The sequence below is a fragment of the Pseudophryne corroboree genome, chromosome 2 (genome assembly GCF_028390025.1).
Source record: "Pseudophryne corroboree isolate aPseCor3 chromosome 2, aPseCor3.hap2, whole genome shotgun sequence".
Lineage (NCBI taxonomy): Eukaryota > Metazoa > Chordata > Amphibia > Anura > Myobatrachidae > Pseudophryne > Pseudophryne corroboree.
The window spans coordinates 94,986,236-95,011,519 of NC_086445.1; the positions used below are offsets into that span (position 1 = coordinate 94,986,236).

Below are 25,284 nucleotides of genomic sequence, written 5' to 3' on the forward strand. Positions count from 1 at the left end.
GGGAGAGTACTGCCAGAGGTCATGACCATAACCCATGATAAGATGAAAGACGTTCACCGCAGTGCTCAGGCTCCTTATACTCATACTCACTATGAACACATTATCAAGAGACACCTCATAGATAGGACAGAGCACGCAGCCTCTGATTTAATCCACGAATCCACCAGGATTCAATTCCTTCTCGCATTAGACATCACCCGTACTGCCAGAGGAATTATAAATTATAGGTATATCCATGCGCTAGCGAACTTGATAGATAATATCACTGAGATGTATGACGACACCTTCAGGTATATGGGAAGGGAGTTATAAGCTTACAAGAAGGAACTGATTCAGCACAGATTGGTCCTAAATTATATCACAGCCGTGACAGGTGGGTACTTTGTTACTCTGGCAACTCAATATGGGGTGAAGTGCTGTACGTATATTACGAACAGTACTGACGACCCAACGGAGATTATCGATCAAAAGATGGACGATATCTTGCAGTTGAAGTGGGAGTTCAAGAGGAAACACAACCTTACCTTGGCGACTGTGAGTAATGAACTGACCGGCTGGGTCTCATGGTTGAACCCACAAAATTGGTTCTCAGGTTTAGGAGAGTGGGCTCAAAATGTTATTATGAGTGTAGGGAAGTTTCTCCTTTGTATCCTGGGAGTCATCATAATTATTGGTTCGATATTTAGGTGTGTTCGAATTCTGACGCGGCGCAAGCACGGCACAAAGTTGATGAGTCTATTGAGCGAGGGCACTGTTATAGCAGCAGATTTAATTTATGACCCATCCATAAAGACAGTGTTATGATAAGGATTGCAAATGAATTTCATGGCCTGTTTCTTTCACCCGTTTTTCTTTTGTTTCCCCCTCTGCCCAGATACATCCATCCGGAAAAGACATCAGCCCTACCCAAAATGTTTATGTGAATGTATTTTAGATATGTGACTTATCTTCATCTCTGCAACCTCCAGTTAATGGCACACATAGTCAACAGGTGATATCCACATACTAGCACTCACATATGTTCCCCCTCCATGTATCATCAAATAAATGTGCACCCCATTTGTTGGAACAAGAAGCCGAAAAGAGCTTGGTAGTGTTTCTTGGCCCATTTACAGACCCTTAGTATGGGATGAGAAGGATTTAATGTATACTTCGCAATACCTCGAAGCTTATTTAGAACATATATGACACGATGATACATGCCCCTCAGACATGGATTCATACATACATGCTTTTCACTATCTCACTAGGTCATACATTTCCCACCTACAACTCTCTACGATCATCAAAGCTTCTGTAGATATTGTATAGATATTTTTCTGTTTAGTGATTAGATAGTGGTAGTTATTGGTGACTGCCAAAGGGTGGACTGTCAAAGTCGAAAAGTATTGCAGTACACACATCACGTACAAACTACACACAGATGGCCTCCCTGCGTGCACTTGTTCTGTCGTGCGTGCGCATATCCGCAATTTGCGTATGGTCGCTCCCGCAGTCCTGCGCATTAGCGCGTGGTATGAGTATTTACGGTAGAGTTTGTGAGCGCACGGAAGACTATCAAAACACATTATATATTTAATCCAAATAGTGCACAATGTACACATAGTATCCCTGCACCACATCAGAAAGTAACAACAGTTTAAATGGTAACAGAACAAAGGGATTCACCTTTACAGAATAGGAGGGGACAGAACAAGGTCATAAGGTGGTGTTTGGTATCCAGCTGAAGGGTATTTTAAGGGTAACATTCCGGTGTTGGTTTGAGAAAGATCGCATGTTCCTGCGGATAGTTATGTGCAGGAGCAGAATATAGATATAAACTGTATTTACTGTACATTATGTATGCGGCGGGAATCCAGAGTAGACCACCCACAAAAGCAGTTGGGAAAGACATCGCCTACCTATTCAAACCGACCTATGACCTCTCCTGTACTGTAAATGTGCATTCCTGTGTCCAATGGACAAAGAGATTACAGTATCTATTGTATTGCTTTTTCGAAGAATTGTATAAAGAGAGCTGCTGCAGGCCTAGTCTGAATCAAGACTCACAAAGTTATCTATCAGATGACCGAGGACCGGGCCGGGAAGCGCAAGCGAATCTACTCACGTAGGTACCATTGAATGTAGCCATTTACTCTGTTATATTATATTGTATTGTATTGTTTGTAATGTAACCCCCCTTTTAGCAATAATCCACTGTGGTGTCGGAACCCAGTGGTAAAATCACAATTGGTGTTGTGTCTTCATTGCCCTGCTAAGGTTTAAAGCGTATTTTCATTGCATTGCATAACTGTTCAGGGTTTGTGGTGTATCTCTGGGTGTGTACGCGCTGTGAGTACTTTGTACCGTCAGCACGGTGTTTGTACACGAAGTCCCTACGCAGTACGGGACTTTGTACGCTAATAGCGTACAAAGTGCGCAGAGTGTGTGTTAAGTACAGCGGCCGCAGCGGCTCCATGGTAAAGTGTATTTAAGGTGTGTTTAAGGTAGTGATGAGCGGATTCGGTTTTACTCGGTTTTACTCGGTTCTCAAAACCGAATCTTATTGGCTATCCAAAACACGTGACATCAGTGAGTCAATAAGATTCGGTTTTGAGAACCGAGTAAAACCGAGTAAAACCGAATCCGCTCATCACTAGTTTAAGGTATAGCTTTCTTTCCTAAGGATATTTCAGCATTATCAGGTCAATTACCATTTACTTCATCTGCTGCATCCACTTTTCCTTCCACCCCAGAAAACTCATCGTCAACGCTTTTCGGGTAATCTCTCTCCATCATTCGGTTTGCCTCGTCATAGCTGTGGAGAGAATATAAACTGTTTGCATTTGACAAACACCGAGGACAAATGTATTGCAGTTAGATACAAACTGTACTTTGATAGCATCACAAAAAGCTATAGGGATCCATGGCGCTACTGCTGATATTTCTATCAAGATTTTACATGACATGAGCAAAACTTGAGTAAGGTTCCTGTACAGTACAGTGGAGACTGGGCCCAATTCAGACCTGATCGCTGGGCTGCTAATTTTGTTGTCTTGCAATCAGATAGTCGCCACCCAAAGGGAGTGACAATTCATCCGTGCAAGTGTGCGATCGCATGTGTACGCCGTGCAAAAATGTCCCTCAGGCAGTGGACAGCTGCAAATTCATTCGCACCTCACTCACCATCGAATGGTTTTTCCTCTGTGTGCAGTGTGTGCAGCCCAGGACTTACTCCTACAGTGCGAAAAGAACAGGCTGATCGGGGCCGGAGCTGACATCACACATGCTCCCTGAAAACGCTTGGGAACGCCTGCGTTTTCCCTGACACGCACAGAAAACGGCCAGTTACTACCCACAAATGGCCTCTTCCTGTCAATCAGCTTGTGAATGGCTGTGCGATTTAAATTTTCGCACCAGCTTCTCGTTGTTTGGCAATGCCAGTTGTTTAGCGACGTGCGTTTGCAGTGCGGTGCATACGCATGCGCAGTCAAACGATAATCGCCTGCTAAAATGCACAGAAGTGATCAGATCTGAATCGGGACCATTGAATGGACGTTCTGTAGACTGTGATGCTGAGGTAGTGTCTAATATTAACGTGGCATATCCAACCGATTGATCCAACAGCTCGACTCTATCTAGTTCGGCCGCACTTATTTCTCTGAGACGCAACAAGTAGAGAACTGACATCGGGACACTTAAGAAATAATTTAATTTCCAGCTTCAGGTACAGCCTCACTACCGTGCACACGCAGCAATCTGTCCATGCACTCTATTTACAGTATGAGCTACAGTAGTTGTAATGGACATTGGGTTCAGTTTCAAATACCCGAAGTGTCAACTGTGGGATGTATCTCCTGCTTTTGACATGTAAATATCCATTTTACTTTCACAATGCAGAACCTGCTGTTTCCACATTATTTATAGGCCCCAGAGTTCTACAGTTTTATTCATCCAACTTACATAGGTTACGGCTATGGGGGTCATTCTGAGTTGATCGCACGTAGCAACTTTTTGCTGCTCGTGCGATCAACTAGGCGCCGCCTATGGGGGAGTGTATTTTAGCATAGCAGGGCTGCGATCGCTTGTGCAGCCCTGCTATGCTAAAAAGTTTTGTGTAAAACAAGACTAACCCTGCAGTTACTTACCCTGTGCAATGGATCCAGCGATGAAGGTCCCGGAATTCACGTCAGACATCCGCCCTCCAAACGCCTGGACACGACTGCGTTCGGATCACCGCGCCTGGAAAACGGTGAGTTGACACCCCGGAACGCCTTCCTCCTGTCAATCTTCTTGCGATCGCCACTGCGACCGTCGCCGGGCAACGATGCACCTGCGCAATGCGGCCACCGCGCTTGCGCAGTTCCAACCCGTACGCACAACTGCGATGAACCGCAGCGTGCGAACAGGTCGGAATGACCCCCTATCTTAGCTCTATGTGGTACTTTTAAGATTTTGACTGTATATTTGTTTTTAACCATGATTTATTTACCATTTAACTCTCGGTGGCACAGAAAAGTAAGTTTTATATGTATTTAGTCTACAGCAAATGTAAAATCTTTATATCACACCTTATAAATATATATTTAGCATCCTTATAAAGTATGGGGTCATTCAGACCTGATCGCACGCTAGCTTTTTTTGCTGCAATCAGGTCAGAACTGTGCATGCGTATGCACCGCAATGCGCAGGTGCGTCGCACGGGTACAAAGCGGATCATTGCTGTGTGATGGGTTTTATGAAGAATACATTCGCACAGCTGATCGCAAGGTGATTGACAGGAAGAAGGCGTTTGTGGGTGGCAACTGACCGTTTTCTGGGTGTGTTTGGAAAAACGCAGGTGTGTCCAAGCGTTTGCAGGGAGGGTGTCTGACGTCAATTCCGGGCCCGAACAGGGTGAAGTGATCGCAGGGGCTGAGTAAGTTCTGGGCAACTCAGAAACTGCACAAAGTTGTTTTGTACCGCTCGGCTGCACATGCGATCGCACACTTGCTCCGCTAAAATACACTCCCCTGTAGGCGGCGACTATCTTATCGCAGGACTGCAAAAAACTGCTAGCGAGCGATCAGGTCTGAATGAGGGCCTATATTCTGTACTGTAACATCTGCACATTTTTACTTTATGTGCTGTATCCTAACTACCTTGCACAATAGTTCCATCTATTTGTAAATATAACCACCATGTGATTTATCCCACTCACACCCCTCTGCAGGCGCGGAACTGTACTTGCACCCCCAGGTCCACCTGTTTGACTACTGGTATATTGTGATTGTTGCACCTTAGGCATTTGTAAAATGGGTGTGGTATACAAAGTTGACGTTCAGAATGTTGACATGGATGGGAAGTGAACATAATGTTTCATACTGTGAATGTCGACAGTCGACATGTTGACCTTGCGGTTTTCCTTATTTGTCTTAACTAACCCTAAAACTAAATCTAGCAGCATTCTAACCCAACTGCAGCCTATCACTAACCTTACAACTAACCCTAACCCAAACTGCAGCCTATCCCTAACCCTACAACTAACCCTAACCCAACTGCAGCCTATCCCTAACCCTACAACTAACCCTAACCCAACTGCAGCCTATCCCTAACCTTACAACTAACCCTAACCCAAACTGCAGCCTATCCCTAACCCTACAACTAACCCTAACCCAAACGGCAGCCTATTCCTAATCCTAAAACTAACCCTAACCCAACTGCAGCCTATCCCTAACCCTACAACTAACCCTAACTAAACTGCAGCCTATCCCTAACCATACAACTAACCCTAACTCAACGGCAGCCTATCCCTAACCTTACAACTAACCATAACTCAACTGCATCCTATCCCTAACCCTACAACTAACCCTAACCAAACTGCAGCCTATCTCTAACCATACAACTACCCTAACTCAACGGCAGCTTATCCCTAACCTTACAACTAACCATAACTCAACTGCAGCCTATCCCTAACCCTACAACTAACCCTAACCAACCTGCAGCCTATTCCTAACCCTACAACTAACCATAACTCAATGGTGGCCTATCCCTAACCCTACAACTAACCATAACTCAACTGCAGCCTATCCCTAACCCTACAACTAACCCTAACTAAACTGCAGCCTATCCCTAACCATACAACTAACCCTAACTCAACGGCACCCTATCCCTAACCTTACAACTAACCATAACTCAACTGCAGCCTATCCCTAACCCTACAACTAACCCTAACCCAAACGGCAGCCTATTCCTAATCCTAAAACTAACCCTAACCCAACTGCAGCCTATCCCTAACCCTACAACTAACCCTAACTAAACTGCAGCCTATCCCTAACCATACAACTAACCCTAACTCAACGGCACCCTATCCCTAACCTTACAACTAACCATAACTCAACTGCAGCCTATCCCTAACCCTACAACTAACCCTAACCAAACTGCAGCCTATCCCTAACCATACAACTAACCCTAACTCAACGGCAGCCTATCCCTAACCTTACAACTAACCATAACTCAACTGCAGCCTATCCCTAACCCTACAACTAACCCTAACCAACCTGCAGCCTATCCCTAACCCTACAACTAACCATAACTCAATGGTGGCCTATCCCTAACCCTACAACTAACCCTAACCCAAACGGCAGCCTATTCCTAACCCTAAAACTAACCCTAACCGAACTGCAGCCTATCCCTAACCATACTACTAACCCTAACCCAACTGCAGCCTATTCCTAACCCTACAACTAACCTTAACTCAATGGTGGTCTATCCCTAACCATACAACTAACCCTAAAATTGGCCAAAATTGACTGTTGGCATTCACAATGTCCCCATTCTGTTATTGTCAACATTGTGAATGTCTACATGTTGAATGGTGACCTCCCGTCCAGACCATGTTGACATTCTGGAGTCAGCATTCTAAATGTCAACATTATACTTGTAAAATGCCTAATATCAGTCTTTTCATATTGTTTAATATTATTATTTCAATGGATTTCATTTTAAAATATGACTTTGCTATGTTATTCTGGGGTGTCAATGTTTTTAAGTTTTATCCCTACATTTATATATTGTTTTGTCATTCTGCAAACAAATCATCCCACACCTTGAGTCACACTGTGACTAACTAATATACTGTAATTATTTATATCCGTCTAGCGGGTGTTTATTAATCAGAATATAGTGGAAGTGAGAGGAGTTTCATGTGTTTCATCATATTCTGCAATAAAATAATTCCCCAAAATTGACTGAAAATAATATTAAATCCCTCGTTAAATGTGTAAAAACTGTTTAAAATTTTCTACGTACAGCAAATACTGCCTTTTACATGGGTCACAGGAATCACTGTTACAAGGTCATATAGCCAATGTCCGATGAGTCCTTGTAATCTTAGTAACCCATTGTATATCCAATGTCTGATGAGTCCTTGTCACCTTAGTAACCCATTATATGACCAATGTCTGATGAGTCCTTGTTACCTTAGTAACCCATTATATAAACAATTTCTGATGAGTCCTTGTTACCTTAGTAACCCATTATATAACCAATGTCTGATGAGTCCTTGTCACCTTAGTAACCCATTATATAACCAATGTCTGATGAGTCCTTGTCACCTTAGTAACCCATTATATGACCAATGTCTGATGAGTCCTTGTCACCTTAGTAACCCATTATATGACCAATGTCTGATGAGTCCTCGTCACCTTAGTAACCCATTATATGACCAATGTCTGATGAGTCCTTGTCACCTTAGTAACCCATTATATGACCAATGTCTGAGGAGTCCTTGTCACCTTAGTAACCCATTATATAACCAATGTCTGAGGAGTCCTTGTCACCTTAGTAACCCATTATATAACCAATGTCTGAGGAGTCCTTGTCACCTTAGTAATCCATTATATGACCAATGTCTGATGAGTCCTTGTCACCTTAGTAACCCATTATATGACAAATGTCTGATGAGTCCTTGTCACCTTAGTAACCCATTATATAACCAATGTCTGATGAGTCCTTGTTACTTTAGTAACCCATTATATAACCAATGTCTGAGGAGTCCTTGTCACCTTAGTAAACCATTATATGACCAATGTCTGATGAGTCCTTGTCACCTTAGTAACCCATTATATAACCAATGTCTGATGAGTCCTTGTTACCTTAGTAACCCCTACCAAGTGAGCCACCCTGACATGCACGTATATCATCTTTTTTTTACCCTCAGCGACTATTACCGTCTATTCTCCATAACCACAGAGCTCAATGGCCACCACATCTACCATGTCTCAGCCACATAAGAAATACTGCTGTTATAGCTACTACTGTGTTACAGCTGGATACTGCTATTAAACCCTGCATTACCGCTGTTACCTGTATACCTGTTAATACCAATAAACCGGCATCCTGGATAAGAACTCTCTGTGTGGTCTAACAGTCACTTTCACGTTCCGCTTGACACCTATTGTGACCACCATCCGTATAGGATATATCAATAACTATGTGATAAGCAAACAAAAACCAATGAGAAAAGTAAATGCAGTCACAGGCCTTGTTTGGAGCAAAAAAGGCTGATATTAGAGAATAGCTTTCTAATTTACATAGTTGACCAATTGCAAGTTCATTACTAGCAAGAACTTGGAATTCCTTTTTTCCTGTTGTCCGTCTTTCTGCATCAATAACAGCCACCATTTGTAGAGCACTCGGACAATACATTTGTCTAAGGAATGCCCTTCTCCATCTTGTACACAATACAGAGAGTATATTATATAACATGTGATTGCTGTGTGATGGTACAGTACTCAATGCTATGCAGTGCCAGCACCTTTTTTTCATATACATTTTCAGTCCTATAACTACAGATGTTCCCTCATAACCTAGTGTCTGTACGCCACATGTTGCAACTGAGACGCTCAGAGAGATGTGGCGTGCTGCACTTTTCTTTAAATACTGTATCTTATTCGCATCACAGAAGCACCACTCACTGTGTTCTACAGACACCGGGCTGCAACTCTAACTGTGCAGGAATTAGCTTTAAATACGTACGAAGCCGCAGATGACGCACCGGGGAACTTGGCCTGAGAGCAGGGGCGGCCGCTGTATCGTAGCACTTCTTACACAATTGTTTTATTTATGCAAACAAGGCACACAATTTGATTGAAAAAAATTCTCGCCGTGGGATTTGAGCATCAGTGTGAGGACACATATTTAGTTTCACAAATAGGGAGAATTCAACACAAACATTTGTACAGAGTATGGGGTACTAGTCCTTTTTTTCTAAATATACCAGGTGGTGGTTTGGGGTGGGTGGTTGTTGATGTAATATGGGGCGATCATGTGATCACATGATCAGCTATATGATCACTTACATATTCCGCCCCTCCTACAAGCCCTACACTAGCTCCTATTCCCCTTCAGGACCCAATTCAAGCTTCTCACACTCACTTACAAAGACTTTCACGTGCGGGGCCCTCATTCCTTAGGTGTTTCTCCTTCCCTTACTTTTATTATCATTCACCCCAAACTCCGTACATCGGAATCTAATGCTTGGTTGCTGCCGCCCTGATGCTTATTTGAGTGTTATGAATGCTGATGAAGCAATGTTCATACGAGTTCCATGTACTTGTCCTGCATTGTTTAGTGCTATAAGTCACATTTTTCTTGTTCAATTCATTTGTTTATGTACTTTGTTAAGCTCTGCGGAACCCTTGTGGCACCACATAAAGGATAACAATAATAATGATAATTATATTGCCGAATATGCTAGTTTCTCTTCCAGCTATTAGGATACTACTTACTGTCACAGTAAGTGATATGGCCTTCTTTTATGTTTTACATTTTTTTGTGAACAAGTATCTAAATTAATCAACCTCGAAAGAGGTCTTCTATTATAACTCTACCTGTAAAAATCTTCCCCAACAAAGAACAATGTTTTCTTAGAACCCGTTAGGTAGACGGCCGCATCAACAGCTTGCACATTATTTGGAAGCCCAAAGTCATGAATAGGCCGAGGAGGTCCTAAAATCCGAAGACCTATTGTAGCCCAGTAATGGGGACCTGTTGAAAACATGAAAACGTTCTGTCACTCTGCTGACTACATCATTGAAGAACATGTGACAATATGTGAGTTTTTTTAATGTATAATGTAGTACAGGTTGAGTCTCCCTTATCCAAAATGCTTGGGACCAGAGGTATTTTGGATATGGGATTTTTCCGTATTTTGGAATAATTGCATACCATAATGAGATATCATGGTGATGGGACCTAAATCTAAGCACAGAATGCATTTATGTTACATATACACCTTACACACACAGACTGAAGGTAATTTTAGACAATATTTTTTATAACTTTGTGCATTAAACAAAGTGTGTGTACATTTACACAATTCATTTATGTTTCATATACACCTTATACACACAGCCTGAAGGTCATTTAATACAATATTTTTAATAACTTTGTGTATTAAACAAACTTTGTGTACATTGAGCCATCAAAAAATAAAGGTTTCACTATCTCACTCTCACTCAAAAAAGTCCGTATTTCAGAATATTCCGTATTTCGGAATATTTGGATATGGGATACTCAACCTGTATTGCTGCGCCACTGTGACTAATTTCACCTCACCACAATAGTCTCATCAAGCGTTGCCCATTTATTTCCAAAGGACAGTAACCTGGGCTGAAGAAATTGAAGTTAAAGTTGATTACATTATAGATTCCTTAAAATACTCTTTTTAATTTTGACTGAGACTCAACTGGATAATCAGAAGAACATTGGGTCTTGTTGAGATGTATGCATTGAAAAGTACTTAGGGGGACATGTACTAAGCAGTGATAAAAGTGGAGAAGTGACCCATGGCAACCAATCAGCATTGATGTAACATTTAACATTTGCATACTATAAACGTATACAGAGCAGCTGATTGGTTGCCATGGACAACTTCTCCACTGGCTCACTTCTCCACTTGTATCACTGCTTAGTACATGTCGCCCTAAGTGAGGGACACCAAAGTCCTACAATAGTGGTGTACAGTATTTTTGAGCAACAACTTTAAAGTTGTGCAAAGCACCCAATCAGCTCCTGTCATTTCATAGATTATTGGCTGCTATGGGCAAATTCTCCACTGTATCTCTCTCTCCAAGGCTTGATATATCTCCCCCACCTGTCCTCTCTAACATAATCACACATGTGGACCAAGGAAAACCTCCTACAAGATCAGCCCACTCAGCTCCTGAAATACTATGTGCTGCATCGGTTCATTGTAGTAATCTAAAACTCCAGGTTGCTATATCCTTATCCACTTCAAAACTGGAGCCACACCTCATTTTCTAGGGATCAGGTTCCAGACTGTGTACTTGAATTGCATTATACATACAGTATATTGCCTTATACTGCACAAGACTATGGTGCATTTTCTACAGTGCATTACTGTTGTTGATCTGGTACATTATAATGCATGGACAAGCAGTATATACTATATATATTTGGTAAGGTACCCAGACTATTCCGTACACTCTCTATTGGTTAGACATACCTACGTAGTGGCTGGCCACACCCCTTCTGGAGACTGGCCACGCCCCTAAACATGGGCCCCTACCGATGAATTCCACGGTGGGCCCTTCATGCCCCAGTCCAACACTGGGTAGAAAGTGGTCAGTTGCTATGGTCAACTTCTTTACTTATCTTCTTTAGTAGGTTTGATACATTCACCCCTAAGTATTAACCCAGCAGGTAATCTTGCTGACGATACAATGATACTGAGAGACTATTCTGTTCTTTGTGATTTTGGACAGGCGACTTTGCCTCCCTGCTTCCCAGACACCAACTATTAGATAGTGAGCTTCTCTAGGCCGTGGGAGCTGTGCCTGATTGTGTAATAAACAATTGTACGTGCTATATAAAAAATAACTAATAATAACTTAAGAGCAGCGATGGCCTGCTTTATCTGCTTTACCTTTAAAAAAGTATGCGGTTCCTTTTTCAGGAACCTCGTAAGCAGCGTCCACATTTGACATAAGCTGTGGGAAGGAACTTGCAATGGGGTAGGGTCTGATATCAGCAAGATAGGTCTGCCTTCTCCAGAAAGACCTAAGAACAAGAAAGATGGAAAACAATCTAGTCACTGTATTTAACATAAATGTACCATTCGGAATTTGATAAGACACTTGTGTAATAGGTAATATTTTGATTTGACTGGTGCAACTCAGATCCAATCACATGCGTCCTTTCCCAGAAAATGACACGACCCCCTTTCAAATGTTACTGAGCAATACTTATCAACTAGTATGATAAGACATTATGCAGGTTGAGGGTGAAACTTTGAGTTACATTTACTAAGCAGCGGCTTTGACAAATCACAGCTTCCTGGTGGGTTTAACCTCAAAATTTAACACTGCATTAAAATTAAGTCAAAGTCCAGCACATTTTGAAATTACCATTATTCCCACATTCAATTTTAAGGTCAAACCCTCCGAGAAGCAGCAGTTTGCAAAAGTTGGCGGTTCCCAAATATACCCCTTAGACTTATGCGCCCTACACTCTGGGCGATGTTGCAGGTAGATAAGAACGATATCGCTCAGTGGCCCTCATTCCGAGTTGTTCGCTCGTTATTTTTCTTTGCATCGGTGCGATTTTCCGCTAACTGCGCATGCGCAATGTTCGCACTGCGGCTGCGTCAAGTAAATTTGCTAAGAAGTTTGGTATTTTACTCACGGCATTACGAGGTTTTTTCTTCGTTCTGGTGATCGGAGTGTGATTGACAGGAAGTGGGTGTTTCTGGGTGGAAACTGACCGTTTTATGGGTGTGTGTGAAAAAACGCTGCAGTTTCTGGGAAAAAACGCAGGAGTGGCTGGAGAAACGGGGGAGTGTCTGGGCGAACGCTGGGTGTGTTTGTGACGTCAAACCAGGAACGAAAAGGACTGAACTGATCGCAGTGGCAGAGTAAGTGTCGAGCTACTCAGAAACTGCTAAGAAATTTCTATTCGCAATTTTGAGAATCTTTCGTTCGCAATTCTGCTAAGCTAAGATTCACTCCCAGTAGGCGGCGGTTTAGCGTGTGCAATGCTGCTAAAAGCAGCTTGCGAGCGAACAACTCGGAATGAGGGCCAGTGTGTATGCACCAACGATGCGCGGCCCCGCGGTCGTTCATCGTTCTGACCCCACTTCTGACCCGATCGCACCGCTGCGAGAAACTGCAGCGTGCGATCGGGTCAGAATGACCCCCGTAATACGCAAGTACAGTCTTTCCAACGCATTACTTTTGTATTGTATATGTGATGTATATAAACTGAAGAGAACTTGAAAGTTAAATATCTTGACATATCTATACATTTTCTTTCTATAGTTAAAATGATAATGTAAGATTATATCCACCTGTCTTTAAAAAATAGAAGTTCGTTCCCTAAAGCTGTAACAGCGTCAAATGAGAAATTTGGGTCACAGTATGCTGGATTAGGCGTTTGGGGTATTCCAGACTTTTCTTGTCCAGATTTCTTTGTTCCTGAAACACAATTGACAAAATTAAAAACATAAAACAAATATATAAAGAAAATAGCTCATTTGGCATTTTTATATATTTCCAATTTATATTCTAATGCAGTTTGCACTATACTGATTGAACATTTTTTTGTGTTTTTACGTAGCATTGGCCTTTCGGTGAATAACCTTTTCGCAGTTGTTTTTTTTTTTTTACAAAAAACTTTGATTCAAAATACCATGATACATGGGGACATGCGCCTAGTAGGGGGCTTTCCATCTCTTCTGTGGCTAGCCTGGGCCTCTTCTAGCCCCCCCCCCCCCCCCCCAGACGAGCCCGGACCCTCCTCACACACCTCTTGTACCCCTGAAAAAATAATAATATATATATATATATATATATATATATATATATATAAACGTCCAGATAGGCAGCACACACAATCAGAGATTACAATGGTCCGGTGCCTTCCGTAGGGGTCCCGCATGCAGGGTACTCCAAACATATATTCACAGACGGCGGCACTCGTAAATTATCAGGCAAAGACAGGGATGTGCTTCAACGTTTCGAGGACTTTATTTCCTCGTCATCAGGATAAATAAACAAACACAAAACTCACGTTTATATCCCCTCACCGCACCACGTGGATCACGGCTGGATCCGGAAGACCGAGGACGGCGCCCACATGTGACGTCATCATTCGTTCCCCGTCACCATAACAACCGATCAACAAACTTCTGTGACAAATAAAACGGCATAATGAGGGAACGAGTCACCATAAGGAGTATTCAAACAGATACACAGAATAGTTCTAATACGTCTTATGTTATAAATATAATTGTTATAATCCATTGTTGATCTCGATCTGATCACACAAAAACTAGTACATTATATGGTATTCATTAAAACTCACATAAACCCGGCAGATAACCCAGATGAACTTAATCTAGCACCATGATAACACATATCAAAATAACAATATATGCAAGCCGCACATATCCCATATTATACATTACATTATAGCATACAGATCCGCAACCATAAGATCTTTTACTCTCATAGGAAGCAATGGAGCCCAAGGGTTTCATTGAGACCCTTAGGGGACAAGGTGTTTAATCTATGAATCCACCTAGATTCACAGCGCAGCAGTGCAAGAGATCTATCTCCCCCTCTGCATCTGGGGGGCACATGATCGATAATCATATACCTCAGAGCTGATAGATTATGTCCAGCTCTCACAAAGTGTCTTGCAATAGGTTGATCGCTATGGCCCTTCTCCAGAGCAGTCCTGATCGATAGTCTGTGTGTAGCCATACGTTCACGTAGGGTTCTATCTGTCTTTCCTACGTAACTAAGGCCACAGGGACAGGTGATCATGTATATAACGAATTTCGTCGTACATGTCACCCGATGCCTAATGAAAAACTTTTTACCGCTATATGGATGTCTAAAGCTGTCCCCTGCCACCATGTAGCTACAGGTGGTGCAGCTCAGACATTTATAGCAGCCGTTCTTTCTTGACAAAAAATGGGACTCGGGGGTTTCTATTTTAGTAATGTCAGTCTTGACTACCCAGTCACGTATATTCCTCCCCCTGGTATAACATGGCATCACTGTCTTACCCATTAAATTCAAATTTTTGTCAGTACTGACTATAGGCCAGAGTTTTTTTGTAATGGTTCTAATCTGATTGCTCTTATCATTATAGTGGTTAACCCACGCAATACGGTTAGTGTTATCATTTCTTTGTCTAGTGACCAGAAGTTGCTCACGGGGAATTGATAATGCTCTAGCTTTTGCTTGCTGTAGCATCGGCTCATCATAACCCCGAGACTTAAATTTAATTATCATTTGATCGATGTTATCAATAGCTAGCTCACCATCACTACAAATCCGCCTAGCACGGAGGAATTGAGAGTATGGTAACCCATACTTCAGAGGCTTAGGGTGGAAACTTGATGCATGTAGCAGGGTGTTTCGGTCTGTTTGTTTACTGAATAAATTCGTGGAAATTTTACCATCATTCAATTCTATCAGCACATCAAGAAAATGTACCGACTTACAATCAATAGAATAAGTAAATTTAATGGGACTATCGGATGTATTATGACTAGATATAAGCGACACAAATGATTCCTCCAATCCCGTCCAAATAAGGAATATGTCGTCTATATATCTAGCATAAAATAAAACCTTATTCCCAACTAATGTTCTATTGAAGAAAATGTCACGTTCTGCGCTAAACAGTGAGCAACTTCTGGTCACTAGACAAAGAAATGATAACACTAACCGTATTGCGTGGGTTAACCACTATAATGATAAGAGCAATCAGATTAGAACCATTACAAAAAAACTCTGGCCTATAGTCAGTACTGACAAAAATTTGAATTTAATGGGTAAGACAGTGATGCCATGTTATACCAGGGGGAGGAATATACGTGACTGGGTAGTCAAGACTGACATTACTAAAATAGAAACCCCCGAGTCCCATTTTTTGTCAAGAAAGAACGGCTGCTATAAATGTCTGAGCTGCACCACCTGTAGCTACATGGTGGCAGGGGACAGCTTTAGACATCCATATAGCGGTAAAAAGTTTTTCATTAGGCATCGGGTGACATGTACGACGAAATTCGTTATATACATGATCACCTGTCCCTGTGGCCTTAGTTACGTAGGAAAGACAGATAGAACCCTACGTGAACGTATGGCTACACACAGACTATCGATCAGGACTGCTCTGGAGAAGGGCCATAGCGATCAACCTATTGCAAGACACTTTGTGAGAGCTGGACATAATCTATCAGCTCTGAGGTATATGATTATCGATCATGTGCCCCCCAGATGCAGAGGGGGAGATAGATCTCTTGCACTGCTGCGCTGTGAATCTAGGTGGATTCATAGATTAAACACCTTGTCCCCTAAGGGTCTCAATGAAACCCTTGGGCTCCATTGCTTCCTATGAGAGTAAAAGATCTTATGGTTGCGGATCTGTATGCTATAATGTAATGTATAATATGGGATATGTGCGGCTTGCATATATTGTTATTTTGATATGTGTTATCATGGTGCTAGATTAAGTTCATCTGGGTTATCTGCCGGGTTTATGTGAGTTTTAATGAATACCATATAATGTACTAGTTTTTGTGTGATCAGATCGAGATCAACAATGGATTATAACAATTATATTTATAACATAAGACGTATTAGAACTATTCTGTGTATCTGTTTGAATACCCCTTATGGTGACTCGTTCCCTCATTATGCCGTTTTATTTGTCACAGAAGTTTGTTGATCGGTTGTTATGGTGACGGGGAACGAATGATGACGTCACATGTGGGCGCCGTCCTCGGTCTTCCGGATCCAGCCGTGATCCATGTGGTGCGGTGAGGGGATATAAACGTGAGTTTTGTGTTTGTTTATTTATCCTGATGACGAGGAAATAAAGTCCTCGAAACGTTGAAGCACATCCCTGTCTTTGCCTGATAATTTACGAGTGCCGCCGTCTGTGAATATATGTTTGGAGTACCCTGCATGCGGGACCCCTACGGAAGGCACCGGACCATTGTAATCTCTGATTGTGTGTGCTGCCTATCTGGACGTTTATATGGGAAGGTATTGTGTCTGGGCACTGACCTTTCTTAGGCAATAGCACCCGTATTTTGTTCCATTCTCTTTGGGGTGTACTACGTGCATTAGTAACTCTGTTCGGTTGATTTTAATCATGGCTGAGGGCACAAGTGCACCAGAGGAAATATTATGTGATATGTTGAATCTTGCTAAGATCACACAAGGAACTGCTTTATCATTTTCAGACTCTGAAGCAGAGTCAATGTTGAGTAAAGACAGTATGACCCCTGAACCGGATTTTAAGACAAATGAACATCTGTACAGGGAATGGTCTAAATTAAAACAACGTGAACTTGACTATTATTACCATACTGTAACACTGAGTGATTACTACAAAGAAAAAACGATACCACGTGGCTTCCGTGTTAAAAACTGCCCTACGATCGGTCGCCACAATGTATCATTCTGTAAGCGATGGATTGCTGTCCTAAACAAATGCAGCTACGACCTGATGCTCCTCGTTATAGAGGAGGCAGGTCGTGAGTTAACTGCTACGAGGGAGTCCATCAGCAAATTTGAAACAGCCAATAAGGCAACGTTGGTTTCCGATACTGACACCAATTGGATAGAGAAACTTGAAAAGCAACTGATGCTGTATAAACGTAATCTGATACAGTTTAAAAAGATGAAATTGATCAAAGTAACAGCAGATTATGAACATAATCAAGTTTACAATTGGGTTGGCAGTGGTTCACGTGACGGTGATAGAAGACAACGAAGGTCTGAATATAAAGCAAATACGGATTCTGATTCCTCACAGGGACGTGGTAACATCAGTGATTCAGACTTAAAGGCTGGACGTCCTTTTATCCCTTTAGCGGTGCGCACCCGCAACCAGCTGGCTGGCGGAGGAAGCACACGCGGAGAGGGGGGCAAAACAAGAGGAAGAAGACCGGGCCGACCACCGCTTGCCCACCGCAGGAAACAGTAATCAATCTTTCTTCACGGATCCTAACCGACCTTGAACTTAAGGTACTGGGACGTGGCCTATCTTTTGTGCCGAGCAGTAAGTTTGACAGTTTTAAGTGGGAGGTGGAGAAATACCGCTTGAATAGGCAGTTAAGACTACATGAACACTTCCATGGTGATAAAGTGCAGAGGACTGAGAGTTCTTCACCCATGGATATTCCTTTGGCCTTACGGCGGTTACAGAAAAAATCCACATTTGACCCCCCTACTAACAATACTTCCATTAAGACTTTCTCTCGTATGTTGAATCACGAGGTAGACGGTGTGGTTAATTCTATGTCATATAATAAATCATACAGTAACTTATCTTCTGATGAATTTAAGGCGTTGAGAGATTTATCTTCATATACCGACATAACTATACGCCCCGCAGATAAGGGCGGGGCTATAGTTGTACAAAATCTAGAAACATACAGAAAGGAGATAGAACGCCAACTGGCTAATGGTGATGTTTACAGATTGTTACTGCATGACCCCACTGATGTTTTTAGCCAGACACTGTCTAGATGTCTGGATAGAGCAGTGGACCAGGGCTACATTACAGCAGAACTTGGCACCATGCTGCGGTGTAAGAAGCCTACTGTTCCACTGCTCTATACGTTACCCAAGATACATAAGGGACTTGATGACCCACCTGGCAGGCCCATCATCTCTGCCAGGGGGTCATTATTCCAACCAATCTCGGTATATCTCGATTGCTTATTGCAGCCGTGCATTATGGGACATCCCTTATATATTCAAGATACTACCGCATTTTTGAAAAGATTGTACTCAGTAAACAATATACCAGCTAATAGTTTACTGTGTAGTATAGATGTCTCAAATCTGTACACGATTATACCCAATGCGGAGGGTATTCGTGCAGTAAGGGAGTTAACTATTTCAAATCCACTATATACTGGTCCTAATATTGATTTTGTTTTAGAACTGTTGGAACTAGTATTGACTAAAAATTATTTCCTTCATGATGGGAAGTATTACCTGCAGACATCTGGGTGTGCAATGGGGTCCAATGTGGCCCCATCGTACGCCAACGCGTTTATGTTTAGCGCAGAACGTGACATTTTCTTCAATAGAACATTAGTTGGGAATAAGGTTTTATTTTATGCTAGATATATAGACGACATATTCCTTATTTGGACGGGATCGGAGGAATCATTTGTGTCGCTTATATCTAGTCATAATACATCCGATAGTCCCATTAAATTTACTTATTCTATTGATTGTAAGTCGGTACATTTTCTTGATGTGCTGATAGAATTGAATGATGGTAAAATTTCCACGAATTTATTCAGTAAACAAACAGACCGAAACACCCTGCTACATGCATCAAGTTTCCACCCTAAGCCTCTGAAGTATGGGTTACCATACTCTCAATTCCTCCGTGCTAGGCGGATTTGTAGTGATGGTGAGCTAGCTATTGATAACATCGATCAAATGATAATTAAATTTAAGTCTCGGGGTTATGATGAGCCGATGCTACAGCAAGCAAAAGCTAGAGCATTATCAATTCCCCGTGAGCAACTTCTGGTCACTAGACAAAGAAATGATAACACTAACCGTATTGCGTGGGTTAACCACTATAATGATAAGAGCAATCAGATTAGAACCATTACAAAAAAACTCTGGCCTATAGTCAGTACTGACAAAAATTTGAATTTAATGGGTAAGACAGTGATGCCATGTTATACCAGGGGGAGGAATATACGTGACTGGGTAGTCAAGACTGACATTACTAAAATAGAAACCCCCGAGTCCCATTTTTTGTCAAGAAAGAACGGCTGCTATAAATGTCTGAGCTGCACCACCTGTAGCTACATGGTGGCAGGGGACAGCTTTAGACATCCATATAGCGGTAAAAAGTTTTTCATTAGGCATCGGGTGACATGTCTGACGAAATTCGTTATATACATGATCACCTGTCCCTGTGGCCTTAGTTACGTAGGAAAGACAGATAGAACCCTACGTGAACGTATGGCTACACACAGACTATCGATCAGGACTGCTCTGGAGAAGGGCCATAGCGATCAACCTATTGCAAGACACTTTGTGAGAGCTGGACATAATCTATCAGCTCTGAGGTATATGATTATCGATCATGTGCCCCCCAGATGCAGAGGGGGAGATAGATCTCTTGCACTGCTGCACTGTGAATCTAGGTGGATTCATAGATTAAACACCTTGTCCCCTAAGGGTCTCAATGAAACCCTTGGGTTCCATTGCTTCCTATGAGAGTAAAAGATCTTATGGTTGCGGATCTGTATGCTATAATGTAATGTATAATATGGGATATGTGCGGCTTGCATATATTGTTATTTTGATATGTGTTATCATGGTGCTAGATTAAGTTCATCTGGGTTATCTGCCGGGTTTATGTGAGTTTTAATGAATACCATATAATGTACTAGTTTTTGTGTGATCAGATCGAGATCAACAATGGATTATAACAATTATATTTATAACATAAGACGTATTAGAACTATTCTGTGTATCTGTTTGAATACTCCTTATGGTGACTCGTTCCCTCATTATGCCGTTTTATTTGTCACAGAAGTTTGTTGATCGGTTGTTATGGTGACGGGGAACGAATGATGACGTCACATGTGGGCGCCGTCCTCGGTCTTCCGGATCCAGCCGTGATCCACGTGGTGCGGTGAGGGGATATAAACGTGAGTTTTGTGTTTGTTTATTTATCCTGATGACGAGGAAATAAAGTCCTCGAAACGTTGAAGCACATCCCTGTCTTTGCCTGATAATTTACGAGTGCCGCCGTCTGTGAATATATATATATATATATATATATATAAACAAACAACGATGATCCTGCACTCTCATCAGTAGAAGTTCATCAAATGGTGGGTGCTCCTAATGGGCCGGTTACGTCCACACATATACCATGGAAAGTTACAAAGAATTTGGAAGGTGCACTCTCACAAATAAATAATCATGGATACTTCTTCATAAAATCACCAATTGTTTTTATTGTCGACGTTTCGGTCTGGTCACAGGCCTTTATCAAGACAGGTGATGCATCGTATCATCAAATCACAGTTAGGGACAACATGCGCATAATCTGCAAATGAACAGTAATATACAGTCACAAGCAATATGCCTCACCGGCCCCTATGGGTACCTACTGGCTACAAAAATGGACCCACCACCAAAAAACACCTATTAAAACAGTGCCATCAAGAACATTTCCATCCAAAGGAAAAATACCAATTACTGTACCTGGGATACCTGTAGATGTCCACACAGGGCATCTCTCATATAGGGATATAGGAACATATAGAAAAATACACTAAAAAAGCGTACTCCATTCTGCCAAAGAGATAATGAGATAATAATAAACAACTTCAAACTCCGACCTCCACTAGTAAAACTAGTATCAGGAAAATTAACTCCATACCTCATTAGAGTCACCATAGAATAAATGAACAACGGTGCAGGTGGTTTAGCATCTAAAATAGTCCAACCTGCTAAAACCGAGTTGGGGATACAATCAGTGAATTTAAATGTGGATCAAAGGTGAACAAGTCATCATATATAATATAATATAGATGGTCAATACTCACTTCAGCCAGGGGACAAAGCAAACATCGCTGCATGCTGTCCCTGTGCACGAGTGAGCTATTTAAACAGAAATTACCGGAAGTGACGTCCGTTCCGGGAGCCACCCCCCGCAAACACAATTCCACTCATAGTTAAAACCTCATATGAACTCTATAACACCCCAACACGCTGAAGAGGACACCACACCTGCGGGACAGGCCACTTGGCCATATGTGCGCCAGCTCCGGCCAGCCGCAGCGCCCCGGTGCAGAACGCCACAGGAACGCGTCATCATGCGTTCCAGCGGCTAACTTCCGTGCGGTTCCATGCGGTTCAGCAACCGGAAGTGTTCGGAAACACGTCGCTGCCCTGTTGCTAAGCAACCAGGACGCAATGCTGAACACGTCCCAGCACTGAACTAGGTAATACAGTGTACCAATCGCGACGATCAATATGATTGCTTACTCTATTTATGGCTGTTTGTAGATCATCGCGATTGGTACACTGTATTACCTAGTTCAGTGCTGGGACGTGTTCAGACCGAAACGTCGACAATAAAAGCAATTGGTGATTTTATGAGGAAGTATCCATGATTATTTATTTGTGAGAGTGCACCTTCCAAATTCTTTGGAACTTTCCATGGTATATATATATATATATATATATATATATATAAATAAATAAAAAGTAATAAGAAAACAAGGGTGCCTCCTAGTGCTATAAAATAGTAACAACACCATACAGTATGTGTAAAAAGGGCTAAGGGGGTGATTCCGAGTTGTTCGCTCGTTAGCTGCTTTTAGCAGCATTGCACACGCTAATCCCCCGCCTACTGGGAGTGTATCTTAGCATAGCAGAGTTGCTAACGAAAGCTTCGCTAATTTTATCGTAATGATTACCCCGCAGTTTCTGAGTAGCTCCAGACTTACTCAGCCATTGCGACCAGCTCAGTCTTTTTCGTTCCTGGTTTGACGTCACAAACACACCCAGCGTTCGCCCAGCTACTCCCCCGTTTCTCCAGCCACTCCTGCGTTTTGCAACTCGAACGCCTGCGTTTTTCCGCACACTCCCATAAAACGGCCAGTTTCCACCCAGAAACACCCACTTCCTGTCAATCACACTACGATCAGTGTGATCTAGTTTACGGCCTCAGAGCTTCAAAGGTCAAATGAATGCTCGTACAATAGAGAAGGTAAAAAACAGCTTTTCTAAAAGTCAGCATACAGCAAATACCCAATGCGTTTATGTCCTCTCCTCTAGACTTCCCCAGGGGTAACCCTGAGTAGTAGCTGCCTAACCGATGTAAATGGTCTATGGGATATATTTACTAAGATTCGTAATTGACGGGATTTGGAGGGAGATTAAACATGAATGACATCGAATGTGTGAATTTGCAACTTTTTGTTTTTTTAATGACTCATTTACTAAACTATCGTATTCTGCATTTTAGTTTTTTCTGATGCCGATGTCATTCATAATGTCTGGCAGTGTTTTACGGGAGTGATTAGTAAAACACTGCCGGACTTAACACAATGAATCCCGGCCGGATCTGTGAGATCCGTGCAGGGCTCTTTGAGCCGGTCCTGGTTGTAAAAATATGGGGGGGAAATTGACTGGGGTCCCCTTATATTTAAACAACCAGCACCGGGCTCTGCGCCTGGTCCTGGTGCAGAAAATATGGGGACAAAAAACGTAGGGGTCCCCCGTATTTTTAACACCAGCACCGGGCTCCACTAGTCAGAGAGATAATGCCACAGCCGGGGGACACTTTTATATTGGTCCCGGCGGCCCTGGCATTAAATCCCCAACTAGTCACCCCTGGCTGGGGTACCATGGAGGTGTGGGGACCCCTTAAATCAAGGGGTCCCCCTCCTCCAGCCACCCAAAAACCAGGGGTGAAGCCCAAGGCTGTCCCCCCCATCCAAGGGCGGTGGATGGGAGGCTGATAGCCTTTTGTGTAAAAAAGAGTATTGTTTTTTTGTAGCAGAACTATAAGTCCCAGCAAGCCTCCCCGCAAGCTGGTACTTGGAGAACACAAGTATCAGCATGCGGAGGGAAAACGGCCCGCTGGTACCTGTAGTTCTACGACCAATAAAATACCTAAATAAAAACAAAACACACACACGGTGATAGTACAGTTTTATTAAACATACATGCACACTTACATACATACATATTTACCTATGTTGACACAAAGCACTCGGTCCTCTTGTCCAATAGAATCCCGAGGTACCTGTAAATAAAATTATGCTTACAAAAAATCTGGGGTAGATCGGTCCTCTTCTTAACAGTTATAATCCACGTACTTGGTTAAAGAAAAAACAACTAAATACCCGGATCACGCACTGAAGGGGGTCCCATGTTTACACATGGAACCCCTTTCCCCGAATGTCGGGACCCCCTGTGACTGCTGTCAAAGAGGGTCCCTTCAGCCAATCAGGGAGCGCCATGTCATGGCACTCTCCTGATTGGCTGTGCGCGCCTGAACTGTCAGTCAGGCGGCCCACTGTAGATACAATGAAGCGCCGAGGCGCTCCATTGTATCCAATGGTGGGAACTTTGCAGTCTGCGGTAGACCGCTAGGTTAAGTGGGGTCACTCTTGTGGTTGGCCCCACTTAACCTCGCGGTCTACCGCAGACCGCAAAGTTCCCATCATTGGATACAATGGAGCGCCTCTGCGCTTCATTGTATCTACAGTGCGCCGCCTGACTGACAGTTCAGGGGCGCACAGCCAAGCAGGAGAGTGCCAAGATGTGGCACTCCCTGATTGGCTGAAGGGACCCTCTTTGACAGCAGTCACAGGGGGTCCTGACATTCGGGGAAAGGGGTTCCATGTGTCAACATGGGACCCCTTTCAGTGCGTGGTCCGGGTATTTCGTTTTTTTTTTTGTTTGTTTTTTACCAAGTACGTGGATCATAACTGTTAAGAAGAGGACCGATCTACCCCAGATTTTTTGTAAGTATAATTTTATTTACAGGTACCCCTGGATTCTACTGGACAAGAGGACCAAGTGCTTCGTGTCAACATAGGTAAGTATGTATGTATGTAAGTGTGCATGTATGTTTAATAAAATTGTACTATCACGGTGTGTGTATTTTGTTTGATTTGGGTATTTTTTTGGTAGTAGAACTACAGGTACCAGTGGGCCCATTTCCCCCTTACATGCTGGTACTTGTGGTTCTCCAAGTACCAGCTTTCGTGGAAGGCTTGCTGGGACTTGTAGTTCTGCTACAAAAAACTAGAGATGAGCGGGTTCGGTTCCTCGGGATCCAAAAACCCCCCGAACTTCACCTATTTTACACGGTTCCGAGGCAGCCTCAGATCTTCCCGCCTTGCTCGGTTAACCAGAACGCGCCCGAACGTCATCATCCCGCTGTCAGATACTCGCGAGATTCATATTCTATATAAGGAGCCGCGCGTCGCCGCCATTTTCACTTGTGCATTGGAGATTGAACGGAGAGGACGTGGCAGCGTTCTCTCCCTGAATAGCTCCGTAATTTGTGCTCAGTGTGCTGAAAATATCTGTACTCAGTGTGCTGCAAATAATCTGTGCTCAGTGTGCTGAAAATATCTACGTTCTCTGCAGTGGCGGAACTAGCAAGCGGTGGGCCCAGGTGCGACAAAATGCTTTGGGCCCCCCCCCATGTCCACCCCCTCACCCCTTGAGAGGATCTGGTGAGGGGGACCTGCTCAGGGCCAGAGAA

At 42.8% G+C, this 25,284-nt stretch overlaps 1 protein-coding gene across 1 annotated transcript in view; it reads right to left on the minus strand.

Moving 5' to 3' along the window:
- The window catches only part of MMP20 (matrix metallopeptidase 20), a 182,114-nt gene that overhangs the window by 25,730 nt on the left and 131,100 nt on the right, over positions 1 to 25,284 (minus strand). The window contains 4 exon segments of the mRNA XM_063950674.1: positions 2,694 to 2,797; positions 9,852 to 10,008; positions 11,909 to 12,042; positions 13,328 to 13,454. Of these exon segments, the coding sequence (XP_063806744.1) occupies positions 2,694 to 2,797; positions 9,852 to 10,008; positions 11,909 to 12,042; positions 13,328 to 13,454 (522 nt within the window).